The sequence below is a fragment of the Rhinatrema bivittatum genome, chromosome 8, assembly GCF_901001135.1.
Source record: "Rhinatrema bivittatum chromosome 8, aRhiBiv1.1, whole genome shotgun sequence".
NCBI lineage: Eukaryota > Metazoa > Chordata > Amphibia > Gymnophiona > Rhinatrematidae > Rhinatrema > Rhinatrema bivittatum.
Window position 1 is genome coordinate 130,599,201 of NC_042622.1, and position 19,859 is coordinate 130,619,059.

The 19,859-nt window shown below is 49.3% G+C and overlaps 1 protein-coding gene across 1 annotated transcript in view; it reads right to left on the reverse strand.

The window, feature by feature from the left end:
- LOC115097527 (collagen alpha-1(I) chain-like) overlaps positions 1-19,859 on the reverse strand; it is a 251,382-nt gene that overhangs the window by 85,612 nt on the left and 145,911 nt on the right. The window contains exon 16 of the mRNA XM_029613448.1: positions 6,597-6,704. Coding sequence (XP_029469308.1) covers positions 6,597-6,704 — 108 coding nt within the window. The remainder of the gene's footprint in view (positions 1-6,596; positions 6,705-19,859) is intronic.

Consider the following 19,859-nt stretch of genomic DNA (forward strand, 5'->3'; position numbering starts at 1 on the left):
TCACCGCGTGGCAACTGCTGCGCGGAAAAAAGAAGACTGAAGGGAGACCCCTGCTGGCTGCAGGGTCAGTGCCTTGCTGGGCATGCCCAGTAGGGGCCAGTCAAAGTTCTATTAAACTTTGACAGAAGTTTTCCGTGGTGGGCTCCATCCTCGATGTCACCCATTTGTGAGGACAACCATCCTGCTTGTCCTGTGAGAAAGATTTTTCCAATGTTACAATTGTTGTCCAAACGGTATCCAATGTAATTACCAAGGATTTTTCCAACATCTTCATCGGGGTTTTAGTGGATACTTCTAACCCCCCCTATGTCCAACACTTCTCTGTGTTCATAGGTGAGTTCCCCCTTATCCCCCCTTGGGGTCCTTACTTCTAAATCTCCTTTAATTTCTTTTCCAACAATATTCAAAGATGGCTCAATTTTCTCTATTATTAATTCAGATGTTGATTTTCTATGTTCAGTAAGAACTTTTCCTTCATGGCAAACCAAAAAGGGAGGAGAAGGGGCTGCTGGTGCTCCCAGGCTGAGTGATATACCTGAAGCAGGTGAAACAAGCTCTTGCTCTACAGCTTGATTCACAGCGCTTCCCTCGGGAGTATTCTCAGGATTTTGACTGAAAAAGTTCTCAATTTTTGGCTGGGATGGGTTTGCCGAGGATGATGTTGCAGTAGGGATGTGCAGAGGGACGCCATACGTTGCCTTCGGAATTCGTAATCGTCGGGGGGCAGTTACATTGCATTCGGCAAGGGGGGCCCTCGATATGTTAATGCATTAATTCTTATTCGTATCCCGGCTAAAATTGAATTAACTAGAACCCCCCACCCAGATAATGTGTTTTATTTTGAAATTAGTTTTTGGAATATGTGATTTTAAAAAAAGTTTTATATATCATATGTACATTTGATTCAAACTTTTACATGTGTAAAATTGTGTTAGCATTGTGTTAGCATTTGGTGAGAGAGGTAATGGTGGTGGGGCCACTTTGCAATAGTGATCATAATAGGATCACATTTGAATTAATGACTGGAAGGGGATAGTAAGCAAATCCATGGCTCTCGAGCTAAACTTTCAAAATGGAAACTTTGATAAAATGAGAAAAATTGTTAGAAAAAAACTGAAAGGAGCAGCTGCAAAGGTAAAAAGTGTGCAAGAGGCGTGGTCATTATTAAAAAATACCATTGTAGAAGCACAGTCCAGATGTATTCCACTGTGGCGATGATGGTGCCCCTGGTGGCCGGTCCTCAGCGGTGACTTCGGGTTTGGGGCTAATTATCAAGGACTGCTTCCACAAAGTCCTTTATAGCAGATCCCTTCCTGAAGTTTCTCCCACGAGACAGGAGTAGAGGATAACCATAAGGCAAGGAGGCTATGGGTCAGCACGACTTGTAAGGGAAGGCCTCTTACAACTAGGCCTCTGAGACCCAACTGCCCTCATTCGCCCCTAGAGTAAGGGTCACCCCCCCCTGGCAGCCCTTTAACATAACATATTACATTCAGGCAGAAGCTTCTTATGTATTGAAGTTTATTAATTAAACCAAACTCCACAGAAAGGAAAAACACTCAACTTAACAAGTATTACCAACCAAGCTTCTCACTCTGAGTTTCTAGTATACTTTCCCCTGCACAACATGTGGGCAAAGTAGGTTTTTCCCCCAGTACATTCTTCTTCCCCCAAGTATAACATAGTACTGAAACCTCCCCCACTGCAGGAACGTCTCCTTAGGCCAGCTGCCAGGTCCTAATTACCCCTTTTTCTCCAGCTGCCTTAATTAAGTAAAACAACTCTTTCCCCTGCTACCAGCCCCCAGGCTGTGCAGTCTTAAAACCATTTTCTATTCTTCATTCTAACTTATTTTCTTTCCAACCCCCACAATAAGCATTCCCCACATTTACATAAACCTTCCTACCTCAGCTTCTTCGCCACCAGAGCTAATCCCTCTAATTAACCCTCAGGGCACTGCTGAGGACACTTATCCATACCAACTGTTACACAGACGTTAAAAGTAAAAGAACCCTGTTAGAGCTGACTTAGCTTTTATTGGGAAAAGGTCTGCCTGGGCACCATCCCCCCAGCCTCAGGCTTTGGATCTTACTTGCCTTCCCCCCAGCTCTCCTCTCTCTTCTATGGAGGGCTACTTTCTTTATCAGATCGATACTGTAACGTGCGGTTGAAGATTTCCGGTCTGTAACCTGCTATGAGCGCACAATTCAGACGCGTAAGGCGATTCAGCGATACAGTCTCCAGTTTCACGCGTCCTTAGCGCTTCTTAAAACAGACGCATAACCCTTTCCGCACCCAGCATGTATATGATATGTAAATGAACGAATTAGCTGTATAATGAAGGAATTAGCTATTCCCCTCCGATACTGTGACGCGCGCTCAGATTATCTCCTTTGTAACCCGCTATTCCCGCGTCCTTAACCTGTTAGTTTACCGCCTACCCTCTACTTGGTGTTAGTGTGGTGTTCGAAAATTAAAACGGGAATAAAGTGTAAAAAATGGGGGTAAAACCAAAGGGAGTAAAGTGTAAAAAACCATGGACAACCTCCATATTAACATTGCAGCGTAAGTTGTTCATATATATGTATAAATACCTGTCACTTTCCTGTCACTTTCCGAATCCCCCAGGCGTGCGGTCATCGAGGCGGCGGCGGGAGCCGGCGGGTGGGTGGGGGCCCGTTCATCCAGGTGGCGGCTGCGGTGGGAGCCGGCGGGCGGGTGGGCGCACGTTGGACCCAGGCGGCGGCGGGAGCCAGCGGGCGGGTGGGCGCCCGTTCATCCAGGTGGCGGCGGCGGTGGGAGCCGGCGGGCGGGTGGGCGCACGTTGGACCCAGGCGGCGGCGGGAGCCAGCGGGCGGGTGGGCGCCCGTTCATCCAGGCGGTGGCGGCAGGGGCTGCCGGAGGCCACTTTCGCCACCGGCTCCCTCTGCCTGGATGAATGCACGCCCACCTGCCCGCTCCGGCCGTGGCCTGGATCGAACGCGCGCCCACCCGCCCGCCGGCTCCCGCCGCCGCCGCCTGGATGAACGGGCGCCCACCCGCCCGCCGGCTCCCGCCACCGCCTGGATCCAACGCGCGCCCACCCGCCCGCCGGCTCCCACCGCCGCCTGGATGAACGGGCGCCCACCCGCCCGCCGGCTCCCGCCGCCGCCTCGATGACCGCACGCCTGGGGGATTCGGAAAGTGACAGAAAGTGACAGGTATTTATACATATATATAAACAACTTACGCTGCAATGTTAATATGGAGGTCGTCCATGGTTTTTTACACTTTACTCCCTTTGGTTTTACCCCCATTTTTTACACTTTATTCCCATTTTAATTTTCGCCCTGCGCCTTGCTTCGGGAGGGGGGAACCATCCACTTCCTGGTGCCTGTCATTTCAAATGTCATTTGAAATGACATTTGAAATGACAGGTAACAGCGCACCCAGGATTCTGTATAGGCGCTGTATTAGCGCTTATACAGTAAAATGGGTTGCACGGGCCTAACGCTTGCCTAACGCTTCGCAGACGCGGCATGCATTTGCATGCAATTTGAAGAGAGTATCGAGCGGTAGGTGAAGAGAACTGTGCGTGCGGGGAACAAGGGTGCGCCTGGCACTGCCGCACTCTTTCTAACGCGGCATAACTGTATCGACCTGTATGTTAGATAGAGTGCCCTCCCTAGGAAGAAACCGCCCCTGTGTTTCCCTGCCCCCAACCCTTCCTGTAGCTGACTGACAGGGCATCTGGGAAATGTAGTTTCCTTCCTGCAAAGTAACCATGAAAACACCCAGAGCTCTACAGCACAGAGACTCCGCTCTGGCTCAACTCATCACATCCACATATTAAGAAAGGTGGAAAGAAGGCAAAACGATTACTGACATGGTTAAAAGGGGAGGTGAAAGAAGCTATTTTAGCCAAAAGATCTTCATTCAAAAATTGGAAGATGGCTCCGACAGAAGAAAATAGGATAATACATAAGCATTGGCAAGTTAAATGTAAGACATTGATAAGACAGGCTAAGAGAGAATTTGAAAAACAGTTGGCCGTAGAGGCAAAAACTCACAGTAAAAACGTTTTTAAATATACCTGAAGCAGAAAGCCTGTGAGGGAGTCATTTGGACCATTAGATGATCGAGGGGTTAAAGGGGCACTTAGAGAAGATAAGGCCATCGTGGAAAGATTAAAAGATTTCTTTGCTTCAGTGTTTACTGAAGAGGATGTTGGGGAGGTACCCGTACTGGAGAAGGTTTTCATGGGTAATGATTCAGATGGACTGAACCAAATCATGGTGAACCTAGAAGATGTGGTAGACCTGATTCACAAACTGAAAAGTAGTAAATCACCTGGACTGGATGGTATACACCCCAGAGTTCTGAAAGAGCTCAAAAATGAAATTTCAGGCCTATTAGTAAAATTTTGTGACCTATTATTAAAATCATCCATTGTACCTGAAGACTGTAGGATAGCTAATGTAACTCCAATATTTAAAAAGGGCTCCAGGGGCAATCCAGGGAAATCCACTGGAAATTGTTTTAAACATCAAAATCACAGAACATATAAAAAGACATGGTTTAATGGAACAAAGTCTGCATGTCTTTACCCAAGGCAAGTCTTGCCTCACAAATCTACTTCACTTTTTTGAAGGAGTTAAAAAACATGTGGATAAAGGTGAACTGGTAGATGTAGTGTACTTGGATTTTCAGAAGGCGTTTCCAAAGTTCCTCATGAGAGGCTTCTAGGAAAAGTAAAAAGTCATGGGATAGGTGGCGATGTCCTTTCATGGATTACAAACTGGCTAAAAGACAGGAAAAAGAGAGTAGGATTAAATGGACAATTTTCTCAGTGGGAGTGGGCAGTGGAGTGCCTCAGGGATCTGTATTGGGACCCTTACTTTTCAATATATTTATAAATGATCTGGAAAGAAATATGACGAGTGAGGTAATCAGTAGGGATGTGAATCGGGCTTCGGACGATTGAAAATATCGTCGATATTTTCAAAATAGTCAGAAATTGGGGGCTCCCCCGAAACGATAGGAAAACCCCACGATATTGATCGTGGGGGTTCTCTTATCGTTTTTGGGGAGGGCGGGAAAAACGGCCATCCAGTGCTCCCTCCATGTGATAGGGGCCGGCCAATGGCACGGATACCCTGTCACATGGTAAGGGCAAAGGCCATCGGTGCCATTTTTATTAGTGGCAGCCGACGGCCCAAGAGCGGGAGATCGCTCCCGGAACCCCCACTGGACCACCAGATACCTGTAAAATGTTTTTTTGGGGGGTCAGGAGGGTGGGGGAAGCAAAGGGATTCGTTTTAAAGGGCCGGGGTGGGTTTTTTGTTTATCGGCTTGGGCGCAGTCGATAAACAAAACCGCAATCGGGCCCGATGGAAAAAACCCCACATGTGAATCTGAATCGGAATCTGAACCGATTCTGGTTCCGATTCACATCTCTAGTAATCAGATTTGCAGATGATACAAAATTGTTCAGAGTAGTTAAATCACAAGCAGATTGTGATAGATTGCAGGAAGACCTTGTGAGACTGCAAAATTGGGCATCGAAATGGCAGATGAAATTTAATGTGGATAAGTGCAAGGTGATGCATATAGGGAAAAATAACCAATGCTATAGTTATACAATGTTAGGTTCCATATTAGGTGCTACAACCCAAGAAAGAGATCTAGGCATCATAGTGGATAACACATTGAAATTGCCGGTTCAGTGTGCTGCGGCAGTCAAAAAAGCAAACAGAATGTTGGGAATTATTAGAAAGGGAATGGTGAATAAAACGGAAAATGTCATAATGTATCTCTCCAAGGTGAGACCGCACCTTGAATACTGTGTACAATTCTGTTTGCCGCATCTCAAAAAAGATATAATTGCGATGGAGAAGGTACAGAGAAGGGCTACCAAAATGATAAGGGGAATGGAACAGCTCCCCTATGAGGAAAGACTAAAAAGGTTAGGACTTTTCAGCTTGGAGAAGAGACGGCTGAGGGGGGATATGATAGAGATGTTTAAAATTATGAGAGGTCTAGAACGGGTAGATGTGAATCGGTTATTTACTCTTTCGGATAGTAGAAAGACTAGGGGGCACTCCATGAAGTTAGCATGGGGCACATTTAAAACTAATCGGAGAAAGTTCTTTTTCACTCAGCACACATTTAAACTCTGGTATTTGTTGCCAGAGGATGTGGTTAGTGTAGTTAGTCTAGCTGTGTTTAAAAAAGGACTGGATAAGTTCTTGGAGGAGAAGTCCATTACCTGCTATTAATTAAGTTGACTTAGAAAATAGCCACTGCTATTACTAGCAACAGTAACATGGAACAGAATTAGTTTTTGGGTACTTGCCAGGTTCTTATGGCCTGGATTGGCCACTGTTGGAAACAGGCTGCTGGGCTTGATGGACCCTTGATCTGACCCAGCATGGCATGTTCTTATGTTCTTAGGTTATCAGATAAATCCAGGTCATAAGGGACAGGCTGAGTTGATGCTGATTTGCACCATTATATCTATGGACTCATGGACCTGCTTTTCTTACAGAAATTGGCACTAGAGACGCCGCCTCTATTTTTTCGTAAATGTAATGCATCTTGTGTAAGACAATACTTACATCAGGTCCACTTGGTCCAGCTTGACCCTTGGCTCCAGCAAATCCCACAAAACCTGCTTGACCACAAACCCCAGGTGGCCCCTTAATGCCTTGTATCCCTGTGGGCCCCTGAAACAAAGGTAATAGAAATTGGATTAGATAGGTTGTATAGATACACTTTAAATGTCATCAATTAAATTGTGAATTCATTCATTTTATTTTAAAGAATTTTATATTTTAATACTGTGGTGGAATTTTGTTCTCATGAATGTGGGAAATAAAGCACTGTGCCACAAGATGTAGTGTGATAATATAGAAAAAAAGCCTTAAAGCAAATGTTGCTTACCTGTAACAGGTGTTCTCAGAGGACAAGCAGGATGGTAGTCCTCACATATGGGTGACATCATCAGGATGGAGCCCAATCACGGAAAACTTCTGTCAAAGTTTCCAGAACTTTGACTGGCCCATACTGGGCATGCCCAGCATGGCACCAACCCTGCAGCCAGCAGGAGTCCCCCTTCAGTCTTATTTGATAGCTACAGGCAGTGCCGAAAAAATAAAACAACAACATGTTATGAATCCAACACCGTGGAGCGGCGGGCGGTTTCGTGAGGACTAACATCCTGCTGTCCTGTGAGAACACCTGTTACAGGTAAGCAACACTTGCTTTCTCACAGGACAAGCAGGATGGTAGTCCTCACATATGGGTGAGAACCGAGCTGAGGATGTCTGAACATGCACCAAATGTACCCAATGTTGTGCAACAGGCACAATAACTGGGGTGGAATTTGGTAGAGGGCATCATGAACCCCACCGGGCAGGCGGAAGGGTGTTGGTATGTCACGTTGGAAATAGGTTACGCAGGACAGATTGGCCAAAGATGGAATCTTGTCTTCCGGCTTTGTCCAAGCAATAGTGGGCTGCGAAAGTGTGGACAGAACTCCAGGTGGTAGCCCTGCAAATGTCAGGAAGCAGCACCGATCGTAGGTGTGCTACTGAAGTCGCCATGGCCCTCACAGAGTGTGCTTTAACACGGTCTTGAAAAGGAATGCCTGCTTGCTGATAGCAAAAAGATATGCAATCCGCCAACCAGGAGGAGAGAGTCTGCTTACCCACAGGTTGCCCTAATTTGTTGGGATGGAAAGAGACGAATAACTGAGTGCTCTTCCTGTGGGCAACTGTACGGTCTAGGTAGAACGCTAGAGCCCGTTTACAGTCAAGGGTATGCAGAGCCTGTTCCCCTGGGTTGGAGTGGGGCCTGGGAAAGAAGATAGGTAGTATGATGGATTGATTAATGTGAAACTCCGAAACTACCTTAGGCAAAAACTTAGGGTGAGTGCGGAGTACCGCCCGGTCCTGCAGGAGTTTAGTGTAAGGTGGATAGGTAACTAGGGCCTGTAACTCACTAACCCTGTGAGCTGAAGTGATAGCCAAAAGGAAAATCACTTTCCATGTGAGATATTTTAGGTCACAGGAGTGAAGAGGTTCGAATAGTGGTTTCATGAGCCGTCCAAGAACCAGATTAAGGTCCCAAGAAGGGGCCAGAGGATGTAAAGGTGGCTTGATATGGAGCAAGCCTTTCAGAAAACGTGTTACGAGGGGTTGTACCGATATAGGGACATCCCCAACACCTTTATGGAAGGCAGCTACTGCACTGACATGCTTTCTGATGGAAGAGGTCTTTAGACCTGATTCCGATAAATGCCAGAGATAGTCCAAAAACCTTGGGATTGGACAGGAAAAGGGATCAAGGGATTGCGAAGAACACCATGATGTATATCTTTTCCATTTATAGGAATAAGACTTTCTTGTGGAAGGCTTCCATGAAGCAATCAGGACACGAGAAACTGAATCTGAAAGGTTGAGTGGTTGAAGGATTAACCTTTCAACATCCATGCCGTCAGGGACAAGGCCTGAAGATTGGGATGGCGCAGACATCCGTCGTTCTGAGTGATCAGATGCGGGTCCATTCCCAAGGGAATGTGCCTGCGGATGGAGAGATCCTGGAGTATGGGAAACCACTCTTGGCGTGGCCAGAGAGGTGCTATAAGGATCATGGTTCCCTTGTCCTGACGGAGCTTCACGAGAGACTTGGAGAGAAGAGGAAGTGGAGGGAATGCATAAAGCAGACCGGTTGCCCATGAGAGGGAGAATGCATCTCTGGGCTGAGAGTGCTCGCTCCAAATGAGGGAGCAGTAATTCTGCACTTTGTGGTTCTGAGGGGACGCAAAGAGGTCTATTTGGGGATAAACCATTGCTGGAAGAGGAAGGTCGCTACCGAGGGGTTGAGAGACCCCTCGTGCGGCTGGAAGACACGACTCAGTTTGTCTGCCAAGACATTGTGCACTCCCGGCAAATAGGTGGCCCTGAGGTACATCGAGGGGGAGAGCGCTTCCGCCCAAATCTGCGCAGCCTCCTGACACAGAAGCAAGGAGCCTGTGCCTCCCTGCTCGTTGATGTACCACATGGCCACCTGGTTGTCCGTCTGAATCAGGATGACGTGATTTGATAGGGAATCCTGAAAAGCTCGGAGAGCATATCGCATTGCTTGAAGCTCCAGGAAATTGATCTGGTGTTTGGCTTCCTCTGGAGACCAAGATCCTTGTGTCTGTAGATCGTTCACATGGGCTCCCCACCCGAGGTTGGAAGCGTTGGAGGTGAGAATGAGTTGAGGATCTGGTAGTTGAAAGGGCAGTCCCTGGAGGAGATTGTTCTGATCTTTCCACCAGGTGAGAGACAGACGGAGTTCTTCGGTGATGTGGACAATGGTCGACAGAGGCTGAGTAGCTTGAATCTATTGTGACCTCAGAGTCCAATGCATGAGCCTCATGGCCAGGCGGGCCATTGGTGTGACATGGACGGAGGACGCCATGTGTCTGAGAAGGACAAGGAATTGCCGAGCTGTTGCTGTATACTGAGACTGCAACTGGTGAGCGAGGGACACGAGGGTTTGCACTTGTTGTTGAGGTAGAAAGGATTTTGCCTGCAAGGTGTCCAAGTCTGTCCTAATGAGCGACAAGGTTTGAGATGGGACTAAATAGGATTTCTCGTAATTGACGAGAAATCCTAGAGAAATTAGAGTGTGTAGGGTCAAATCCAGGGATGATCGAGCGGCTTGCTGGGTTGGGGCCCTGATTAACCAGTCGTCTAGATAGGGGTAGATGTGAACACCTTCTTTTCTGAGAAAAGCTGCGACAACTACGAGACATTTGGTAAAGACTCGTGGTGCCGATGCAAGGCCGAACGGAAGCACTCGGTATTGATAGTGCTTTGGGCCTACTAAAAACCTGAGGTACTTGCGATGAGCTGGAGTTATCGCAATGTGTGTGTATGCGTCCTGAAGGTTCAGAGAGCAGAGCCAGTCTCCTCTTTGCAGAAGAGGTAGAAGCGATCCCAAGGTTACCATCTTGAACTTTTCTCGCTGTAGGTACTTGTTGAGAGCATGTAGTTCCAGAATTGGACGAACTCCCCCAGATTTTTTGGGGATCAAAAAGTACCGGGAATAGAACCCTAGGCCTTGCTGTGAGAGTGGGACGGGTTATATTGTTCTTAACTGGAAAAGAAGGGAAACCTCCAGCTCCAGAAGGACAGAGTGGTCGGTTACTCTCCACGCTTGTAGAGGAGGTGAGTCCGGTGGAAGAGCAAGAATGTTTAGGTGGTAACCCTGAGCAATGATTGCTAGCACCCATTGGTGAGTTGTGATTGATTGCCACATGCCGTGAAAGTGGCACAATTGACCTCCCACTGGTGTGCTTGGCAGAGGAATCAGGCTGCTGCTCTCCAAGGGAAAGTAAAAAACCTAAAGCAGGCCCCGGCTGGGGAGCTACTTATGGCTTTTGTTTCCAGGGCTGGCGAGGCTGAGGTTTTGATAAGGCCTCGTAATTTGGGACCTTGGTGGTGGAGGATAGTACTTCCTTGGGCAGAAGAATGACTTCTTAAGAGTCCTTCTTGAAGGGCTGTCTAGAGGGGAAGTCAGAAGGTATCGATGAGAGCTGTTTGAGGGTCTCATGATGGTCCTTTAATTCAGCCACTATTTCCTGAATCTGTTCACCAAACAGATTATCTTCTATACAGGGCAGGTCAGAGAGCCTGTCTTGTACTTCTGGGCGAAGGTCAGAAGACTTGAGCCAGTCCCAGCGTCTTGCCGAAATGGCAGTTGCAGACACTCTAGGGGAGGTGTCGAAGTTATCGTAAGATGTTCTTATCTCATGCTTTCCTGCCTCAAACCCCTTGTTGACAAGGATTTGAAGATGTTCTTGGAACTGGTCAGGCAGGGTTTCAGAAAAGTCCTGTATTTGCTTGAAAATGACCCTGTTGTATTGGGTCATGTACAGCTGGTAAGAAGCAATTCTGGAGATGAGTATGGCCCCTTGGAACACTCGTCGACCAATATTGTCTAGGAACTTGTGTTCCTTGACAGAAGGGGTAGAGGAGTGAGGCTTCGTCCTTTTTGCTTTCTTTTGAGCCGATTCTACCACATCTGAGTGGTGGTTGAGCTGAGATTTTTGAAAGCCGAGGGCTGACTGTACTAGATAGGTAGTGTCAGCCTTTCTGTGTACTGGGGCAATGGATCCAGGGTTTTCCCAGTTCTTTTTGAGGAGGGTCAAGAAGAACTTGATGAATGGGAATAGAAGTGATCACTTTAGGGGCATCCAGGAACTGGAGACGCTCCATCATCTGCTGCCTATCATCCTGCTCCGTCTGAAGCTGAAAAGGGACCAATTCTGACATTTCCTTCACAAAATTAATGAAAGAAAGGTCCTCTGGAGGAGAACGCTTTCTACTTTCAGTAGGAGAGGGAGGTGAAGGTAAGACATCAGTGTCTGTGGAAGAATCATCAACCCAGGTGTCATAAGGATCAGCAGACTGACCTGTAGGACGAGAAGGGGGTTGGATACCCGAAGGGCCTAGCTGAGGCTCCGAGAAAATCGAAGGAATCACCGAGGGCACCGTGGACGCCCTGGGGGTTATCGGTGCCGGCATCGAAGGCATCGATGGCGCTAATGTGCGTATCGCCCCCAATGAATGAATCGGTGTTGAGGGACGACATGGCATCGATGGCTGAGGCAATACCCCCGAAGGAGGAATGCGGAACGGTGTTTTTCCTCCCGATGAAGCTGTCATCGGGGAGCGCACCGGAGCCATCGGAGACCCGGGAATCACCGGTGGAAGGGCGGTCATGAGCACCTCCATCCGGGATAGCAGCAGTGCCGGCGCTGCTGGAATCGGGTCGGTGACCGGTTCCACTCTCGGTGCCGGTGTCAGTGCCGGAGGAACCTGGAGTCGTTGCATCGCCTTGTCGATGGCCTCCTGGACCAGCCGGTCCAGTTCTTCCCGGAGACCTGGGGCAAGCAGCCCCGGCTCCGTGACAGTCGGAGGGACCACCTTTACAGGCGGAATCGCGACTCCCAAACCCCAATCGGGTGAGGGTGGTCTCGATGTCCCAGTCGCAGGAATGGTCTGTGCCATTCCTGGACGGGGCTTCTTCGATGGTGGCTTGGACAGTGGCGAGGTCGATGATATCGCTCCCTCGATGGTCCGAGACTTACGATGCTGATGGCGATGTTTCTCCCTACGATCCCATCGATCTTGAGGGGGAGAAACGGGAGTCGATGGCCGTGAAAACGTCAATGGCGGGCGGTCACCGGACAGTTGTCGATGCTGGTGCAACTTCAACAGTGCCGGTTCCGATGACGTCGATGCGATTGACGGCGTCGGGGTGTGAGCACGGAAAAGGAATCCCATCTTCTCCATTCTGGCTTTGCGACCTTTTGGTGTCATGAGGGCACATTTGGTGCAAGTCAGGACATCATGCTCACGGCCTAAACACATTACACAGACTCCATGAGGGTCTGTGATAGACATGGTGCGAGTACCGTCCGGGCACCGACGAAACCCCCGTCGTCATGGCCATAGAAAAATCGAGCCGCGGTACGGTCGACAGCCAGTAGGCCGTGAGGGCCAAAGTCGACGGTAATCAACTAAAAATGGTGAAAAACTTACCGGAGTACCGCGGCCTGAGAAGGGCAATCTAAATTTAATTAACTCCGTGAGGAAAATTCCTGTCAGGAATCTCTTCAGAGCTCCTAAACCGCGAGGCTACTGCTGCGCGGAAAAAAGAAGACTGAATGGGGACCCCTGCTGACTGCAGGGTTGGTGCCATGCTGGGCATGCCCAGTAGGGGCCAGTCAAAGTTCTGGAAACTTTGAAAGAAGTTTTCCGTGATTGGGCTCCATCCTGATGATGTCACCCATATGTGAGGACTACCATCCTGCTTGTTCTGTGAGAAACTAATTATCTGGCATAAGTCATATTTAATGTGTTTATTGCGTATTACTGATGGTGTGGGTAGTCTGGGTGAACTTAGGTGAGTTCAGGTTGAAGAACCAGGAAGGTCTTGATGACCTGGAGAAGGACTGGGCAAACTGATGGACTAATTGATAAATTGGTTAAAGGAAAATTAGTTTCTTACCTGATAATTTTCGTTCCTGTAGTACCAAGGATCAGTCCAGGACACCTGGGTTGTGACCCCGCACCAGTAGATGGAGACAGACTAAAACTTGTGGGCGGAGCTACATATGCTCCTGTGCCAGTCACAGCCCCTCAGTCATACGTAATGTCAAAGTAGACAAAAAAATAGAACAATCAAACTAAATAACTAACCTTAACAGGGAGCCATTCAAGGACCCCCAACTGGAACAGAACCCCAAAACGAGGGAACGAAGCAATAATCGGAATAGTTAACAAAGAAATGAGCGGACTCTCCGTTTCTTCAGAACAGTACGGGCGGGATCCTGGACTGATCCTTGGTACTACAGGAACGAAAATTATCAGGTAAGAAACTAATTTTCCTTTCCCTGTACGTACCAGGATCAGTCCAGGACACCTGGGATGTACCAGAGCTAAATTACCGAGGGTGGGAAGAAGAGAGTCCCGCTCGGAGTACCCGCTCTCCAAAACCCCCAGAATCCGCAGCCTGAACATCCAACCGATAGTGTCTAATGAAGGTATGTAAGGACTTCCAGGTAGCTGCCCTACAAATCTCTTGAGGTGAAACCTGAGAAGATTCCGCCCAAGACGCAGCATGAGCTCTTGTCGAATGAGCCCTGAGACCGTTCGGGATAGGCTTCCCTCGTAACACGTACGCTGAGCCGATGGCCTCTTTAAGCCACCGTGCGATTGTCGTCCTGGAAGCCGGGCCCCCTTTCTTTGGACCCGAGAATAGAACAAAGAGATGATCGGACACCCGGAAAGGGTTAGTGACTTCTAGATAACGGAGGAGGACCCTCCGCACATCCAACTTCCGCAATTCTTTCCATTGCGGGTCCGAGTATTCAGCACCTGCGAAAGCAGGGAGCTCAATAGACTGGTTCAAATGAAACGGTGACACCACTTTTGGCAAAAAAGACGGAACCGTCCGCAGGGAAACTCCCGCATCTGAAATCCGCAGAAATGGCTCCCGACAAGACAAAGCCTGTAATTCCGAGACTCTCCGAGCCGAGGTAATCGCAACCAGGAAAACGGTCTTTAAAGTAAGATCCTTAAGAGTAGACCGTTTTAAGGGTTCGAACGGAGCCGCAGACAAAGAAGAAAGGACCCAATTAAGATTCCAGGAAGAACATGGATGATGTAGTGGTGGGCGAAGATGTTTAGCCCCCCGAAGAAAACGAGAGATATCGGGATGCAGGGCCAGAGAGGAACCGCGAACCTTACCCCGCAAACAACCAATCGCTGCCACCTGTACACGAAGGGTACTACATGAAAGCCCTTTGGCTAGGCCGGCCTGAAGAAAGGCCAGAATATCAGAGACGGAAGCGGAAATGGGATCTAGCCCTCGGCTGACACACCACTCCTCAAAAACTACCCAGACACGTACATAAGCCAAGGACGTAGACTGCTTTCTGGACCGCAGTAACGTGGCAATCACCGCATCTGAATAGCCTTTTTTCTTTAGACGTTGCCTCTCAAAAGCCATGCCACGAGACAAAAGTGATCCGCATCCTCCAAACAAACGGGGCCCTGACGAAGGAGCCCCGGAAACCCCTGTAGCCGAAGGGGAGCATCCACCGACAGCTGAACGAGATCCGCAAACCAAGGGCGCCGTGGCCACTCCGGTGCTACCATGATCACGTTGGACGGGTGCAACTCTATGCGCCTTAAGATCTTGCCTATCATTGGCCACGGAGGGAATACGTACAGTAACACGTTGGTTGGCCAAGGAAGAACCAGCGCATCGACGCCCTCGGCTCCTCGCTCTCGACGTCGACTGTAAAACCGAGGAGCCTTCGCGTTGTGCCACGTGGCCATCAGGTCCATGTGGGGCAGCCCCCACCGATCGCAAATGAGACGAAAGGCATCTTCCGTCAGCTCCCATTCCCCGGGGTCGAGATGGTGTCGACTGAGGAAGTCCGCCTGAACATTGTCGACCCCGGCAATGTGAGACGCTGCTATGGAGTTGAGATGGCGCTCTGCCCAGCTCATCAGAAGCTTTGCCTCTTCCGCCACAAGTGGACTTCTTGTCCCCCCTTGGCGATTGATGTATGATACTGTTGTTGCATTGTCCGACAACACACGGACCGCCTTCCCTTGGACCAACGGGAGGAAGGCTTGCAGAGCCAGGCGCACCGCTCTGGTTTCCAGACGGTTGATGGACCACTGCGACTGGATGGAGGACCACCGGCCCTGTACCGACTTGTCTAGGCAGACCGCTCCCCAACCGGAGAGACTGGCATCCGTCGTCACCACTGTCCAGTCGGGGACCAACAGAGACACTCCGCAAGTGAGATGAACCGGATCGAGCCACCAGTGAAGACTCTCCCGCGCCTGAGTCGTGAGTGGAAGTGGTAGGTGGAACTCTTCTGACACCGGCTTCCATCGGGAGAGCAACGCATATTGTAATGGTTGTAGATGAGCAAAAGCCCAAGGAACCAACGCCAGTGTGGACGCCATAGATCCCAGAACCGTCAGATAATCGCAAACCAGCGGCAGCTGAAGACTTAATAATCGACGCACTTGACACTGAAGCTTGCGTGCACGATCCGTGGACAGAAATACCTTGCCCTGCTTCGTGTCGAATAGAGCTCCCAGGTATTCCAAGGACTGGGTAGGAACAAGCTGACTCTTGTTGAGATTGACAACCCAACCTAAGGTCTGCAACAACTGGAGGACTCTGGCTACCGCCTGACGGCAAGAGGTCTCGGACTTGGCCCGAATCAGCCAATCGTCCAAGTAGGGGTGCACCAGGAACCCCTCTCGTCGAAGGTGGGCCGCCACCACTACCATCACTTTTGTAAATGTTCTCGGAGCCGTGGCGAGGCCGAAGGGAAGAGCCCGAAATTGGTAGTGTCTGCCCAAGATGCAAAATCTGAGAAACCTCTGGAAAGATGGCTGAATTCCGACGTGAAGGTACGCCTCCGTGAGGTCTAAGGAGGCCATGAATTCGCCTGGACGAACCGAGGCAATCACTGACCGAATCGTTTCCATCTTGAAGTGTGGAATACGCAGACATTTGTTTACTCCTTTGAGATCCAAAATTGGTCGGGACGTGCCATCCTTCTTCGGCACGATGAAGTAAATGGAATAACGACCTGTGCCTTGCTGATTGGAAGGAACGGGGACGATTGCTCCTAAATCTTCCAGGCGCCGGAGGGTGCTTAGCACTGCCGTCGTCTTTTTGGGGCACTTGCAGGGCGACATCAGGAACATGTCTGCTGGAGTCCGTACAAAATCTAACGCTTAACCGTGCCTTATGACATTGAGGACCCACTGATCGGACGTTATTTTGGCCCATTCCTTGAAGAACAAGGACAACCTCGCCCCTACGTTTGGAACAGAGGCCTGCGGCTGCCGCAAGGAATGGACCTGCCGTATCTCATTGAGAGGCTTTGGGCCCCGTGCTGGACGGGGTGCCTCCCTGTCTGCCGTAACGTTTCCCCCGAAAGGACTGTGTCCACGAAGAAGACCGGGAAGAAGTCGAGCGATAAGACGGACCCGAGGACCTCTGTGGACGAGATCTCTTGTTACCTCGAAACCGGGATCTGGCCGAATAAGAAGACCGGGTTCTGGACCTGTCTTCTGGGAGTTTAAAAGCTCTGTTCTCTCCAAGAGAAAGCATCAGATCATCCAATTCTTTACCGAATAACAACTTTCCCTTGAAGGGCAGGGCTCCAAGGTGAGCCTTGGAGGATCCATCAGCCGCCCAATTGCGAAGCCAAAGCAAGCGGCGTGCCGAGACAGCAGAGACCATGGATCTAGCCGAAGTACGTAGTAGATCATAAAGAGCATCCGCACCATAAGCAATGGCGGCCTCTAGGCGGTCCGCCTGTGTGGCCTCTTCAGGAGAAAGACCTTCATTGGCCTGTAAAACTTGGGTCCATCGCAAACTAGCCCGCATGGCATAGTTGCTGCAGATAGCAGCCCGGACCCCCAATGCTGAGACCTCAAAGATCTTCTTGAGCTGTACCTCCAGCTTCCTGTCCTGTATGTCTCTAAGGGCTGTAGCTCCAGTGACCGGAATCGTGGAACGTTTCGTTACTGCCGACACTGCTGAATCCACCTTTGGAAGCCGAAGAAGTTCAAGTGTGTCCTCCGGTAGGGGGTAGAGCTTATCCATTGCTTTGGTTACCTTCAGTCCCAGCTCAGGAGTGTCCCACTCCCGAAACAAAATGTCCGACGCTGAAAAATGGAATGGGAAGGCTAGCGCTGGACCAGTGAGTCCCAGCAGGACTGGGTCCATAGTGGCTCCGGGGCGAGAGACTGTCGGTGGGGCTTCAAGCCCTAACTCGTTGAGAATTGCCGGGATAAGCCGGGGACAGCTCGTCCCTTCGGAAAAGGCGTACAACCTTTGGGTCGTCCCCATCACCAGCTTGCGAAGGTTTGCCCGGCCCCGACTGGGCAGAATTGTCCCCTGACGCACCATCGACCCCCTTCAGGGGCTCATCGGGCGGATCCACCTCATCTTGTGAGGTGGAGTCGGTATCAGTATCTTGCGGGACACCTCTTGGTGTTCGTTTTACTGTGGCAGGGTCATCCCGGGATTTTTTCTTCCTCGGGGTATCCTTTTTGGAGTGGCAATGCAGCTCCTTGCGCCTGCGGCCCTTGTATTTTAAAACTTTGCGCAGCAGGAGGGCAAAATCCGCCGAAAAAGAGGACTCCGAGTCTGAGGTGACTGTGTCATTGCCATCCTCATCCGGGGACTCAGCCCCTTCGATGGAAGCCCCCCCCCGAAGGCCGTTGCTGAGGCGACAACGCGGGAGGCACGGTAGAATCCCCTGCAGGTTCCCTCCTAACTTCCTGAACCGAAGCCAAGATGGCCGCCGCTCCGGCGCTGAGCGGGAAGGGATCAGCTGGGGTGACAGACGCGGCAGGAGCGCGCGACGGCGACCGCACCGACCGGGAACGGACCCCCCTGCCTGTTCTAGACGGTCCCTCCCCGCCCGGAACACAGGCGGAACAGATTCCCTCACGGGAAAGCCGCGCGCGCGCCGAGCCGCAAGCGCGGCAAATTGTACCCCGAGGCATCGTTTCAGTCACGGCGGGAACGTGAAGAAAATAAAAGATAAAAGAAAAATTTCTTTAAAACGCTGAAAAACTCCCCTCCCTTCAACGAACCGAGGACCTTTTCCCCCCGGCGAAAAAGAAAACGGAGAGCCGGCTCAAAACAAAGAAAAATAAAATACACTTTTTTTTTTTTTTTTTAAATCAAACCTGCCGCTGTCCAGGGTCCTGGGGCTCCTGCTCCTGTTGGGGGTGAGTGAACCGGGCTCCCCGGTGTCACCCCCGACGCTGCTGCTTTGGTAGTTCGGGTCCTCGACCCTCAGCAGCGGCCTCAACCAGGGGGGGATGGTCCTCTCAGAACCTTCCCACCCCCCTGGGAGGAAGGACGGACAGTTTTTTTTTTTTTTTTAAACTATTCTAACCAGAAATAGTATAACAAAATTAACTTAACAATAAACTGGGCTAAAAGAAATAATATAACCCTGACTAAATAAGCAACAGTCTTCAGGGCACCTAGAGGTTGTGACTACACCTGCACCACCTACTGGAGACAGAGTAAGACTGAGGGGCTGTGACTGGCACAGGAGCATATGTAGCTCCGCCCACAAGTTTTAGTCTGTCTCCATCTACTGGTGCGGGGTCACAACCCAGGTGTCCTGGACTGATCCTGGTACGTACAGGGAATTTCATTTACACATGCATGTCTGAAAATTGGCCAACTTCTGCGAATAAGTCCTACTTTACTTTCATGTGTAAAATCTAGGACGTATATTTTTAAAACAGGTAGGAAATGTATGCTCGTTCAATACATGATGTAGGTGGTTTCAATGCAGTGCATATACTCATGAGTAAGCCCACATACACGTGTATGCTGTGGGGTAGAAATATATATATTTTATAAAACACGTATATATCATTTGTGCAAGTTATAAAATACTTGTGTAGATCTGCTCATGGCCACATACACAAGTATATGTTGTCATGTACATTTGTTTGTAATTAGATCTTACTTACTTTAATAAACTTTTCTCTGGCCAGAGCCCTAGCTCATTTAGGATTCTTGAGGTCAATAGTGGACAAGTTATCCAGCTAATCTATGCTCCTTCCATGTGACAGGGACCGACCAATAGCACGGTGGCTCCTGTCACATGGTAAGGGCAAAGGGCCACCGGTGCCATTTTGTTTACTGGCTGCCGACGGCCTGAGAGTGGGAGATCGCTCCCGGGACCCGTGCCCCTCCCCCCACGCTAACCCGAACAACGAATTTTCTCCGAGGTTCGGGGAAAATCCATCTCAGGATTCGGGTCCTCTGAAATGGACTATTTCTTTGAAATATTCCAATTCGGCAAAAACGATTGCACATCTCTAATAATCAACAATATCTACAACATAATAAAATAGACATCTTCATTGTGAAAGTCATTTTTTAACTTATCTTCTTTCTTTCCATTAAGTTCACTTGGTACATCTCCATACAATGTGTAAAGGAAAAAATACATTTTAATCTTATGCATTAATGAAAGCAAATATAAAAAAGGAACTGAATAAGAAAAATAATAAACAAGGAGATTTTATATGTGAACATTTCGTTTAAATGATGCCTAATTTCTTTCTTTGGTACAGAAATTTGCAGGACAGCTTTCAAAATGCTTAATGTGTGCGTTGGTCTCCCTGAGGATTCAGCTGAAATAACTGAACTGAAGAAAGAATTTTAAGTTCTGGGGGCTGTGGTAACTTGGGCGGTAGCAGTTTGGAAACAGAGAAATAAAGAGGCAGATTCTGGCTATT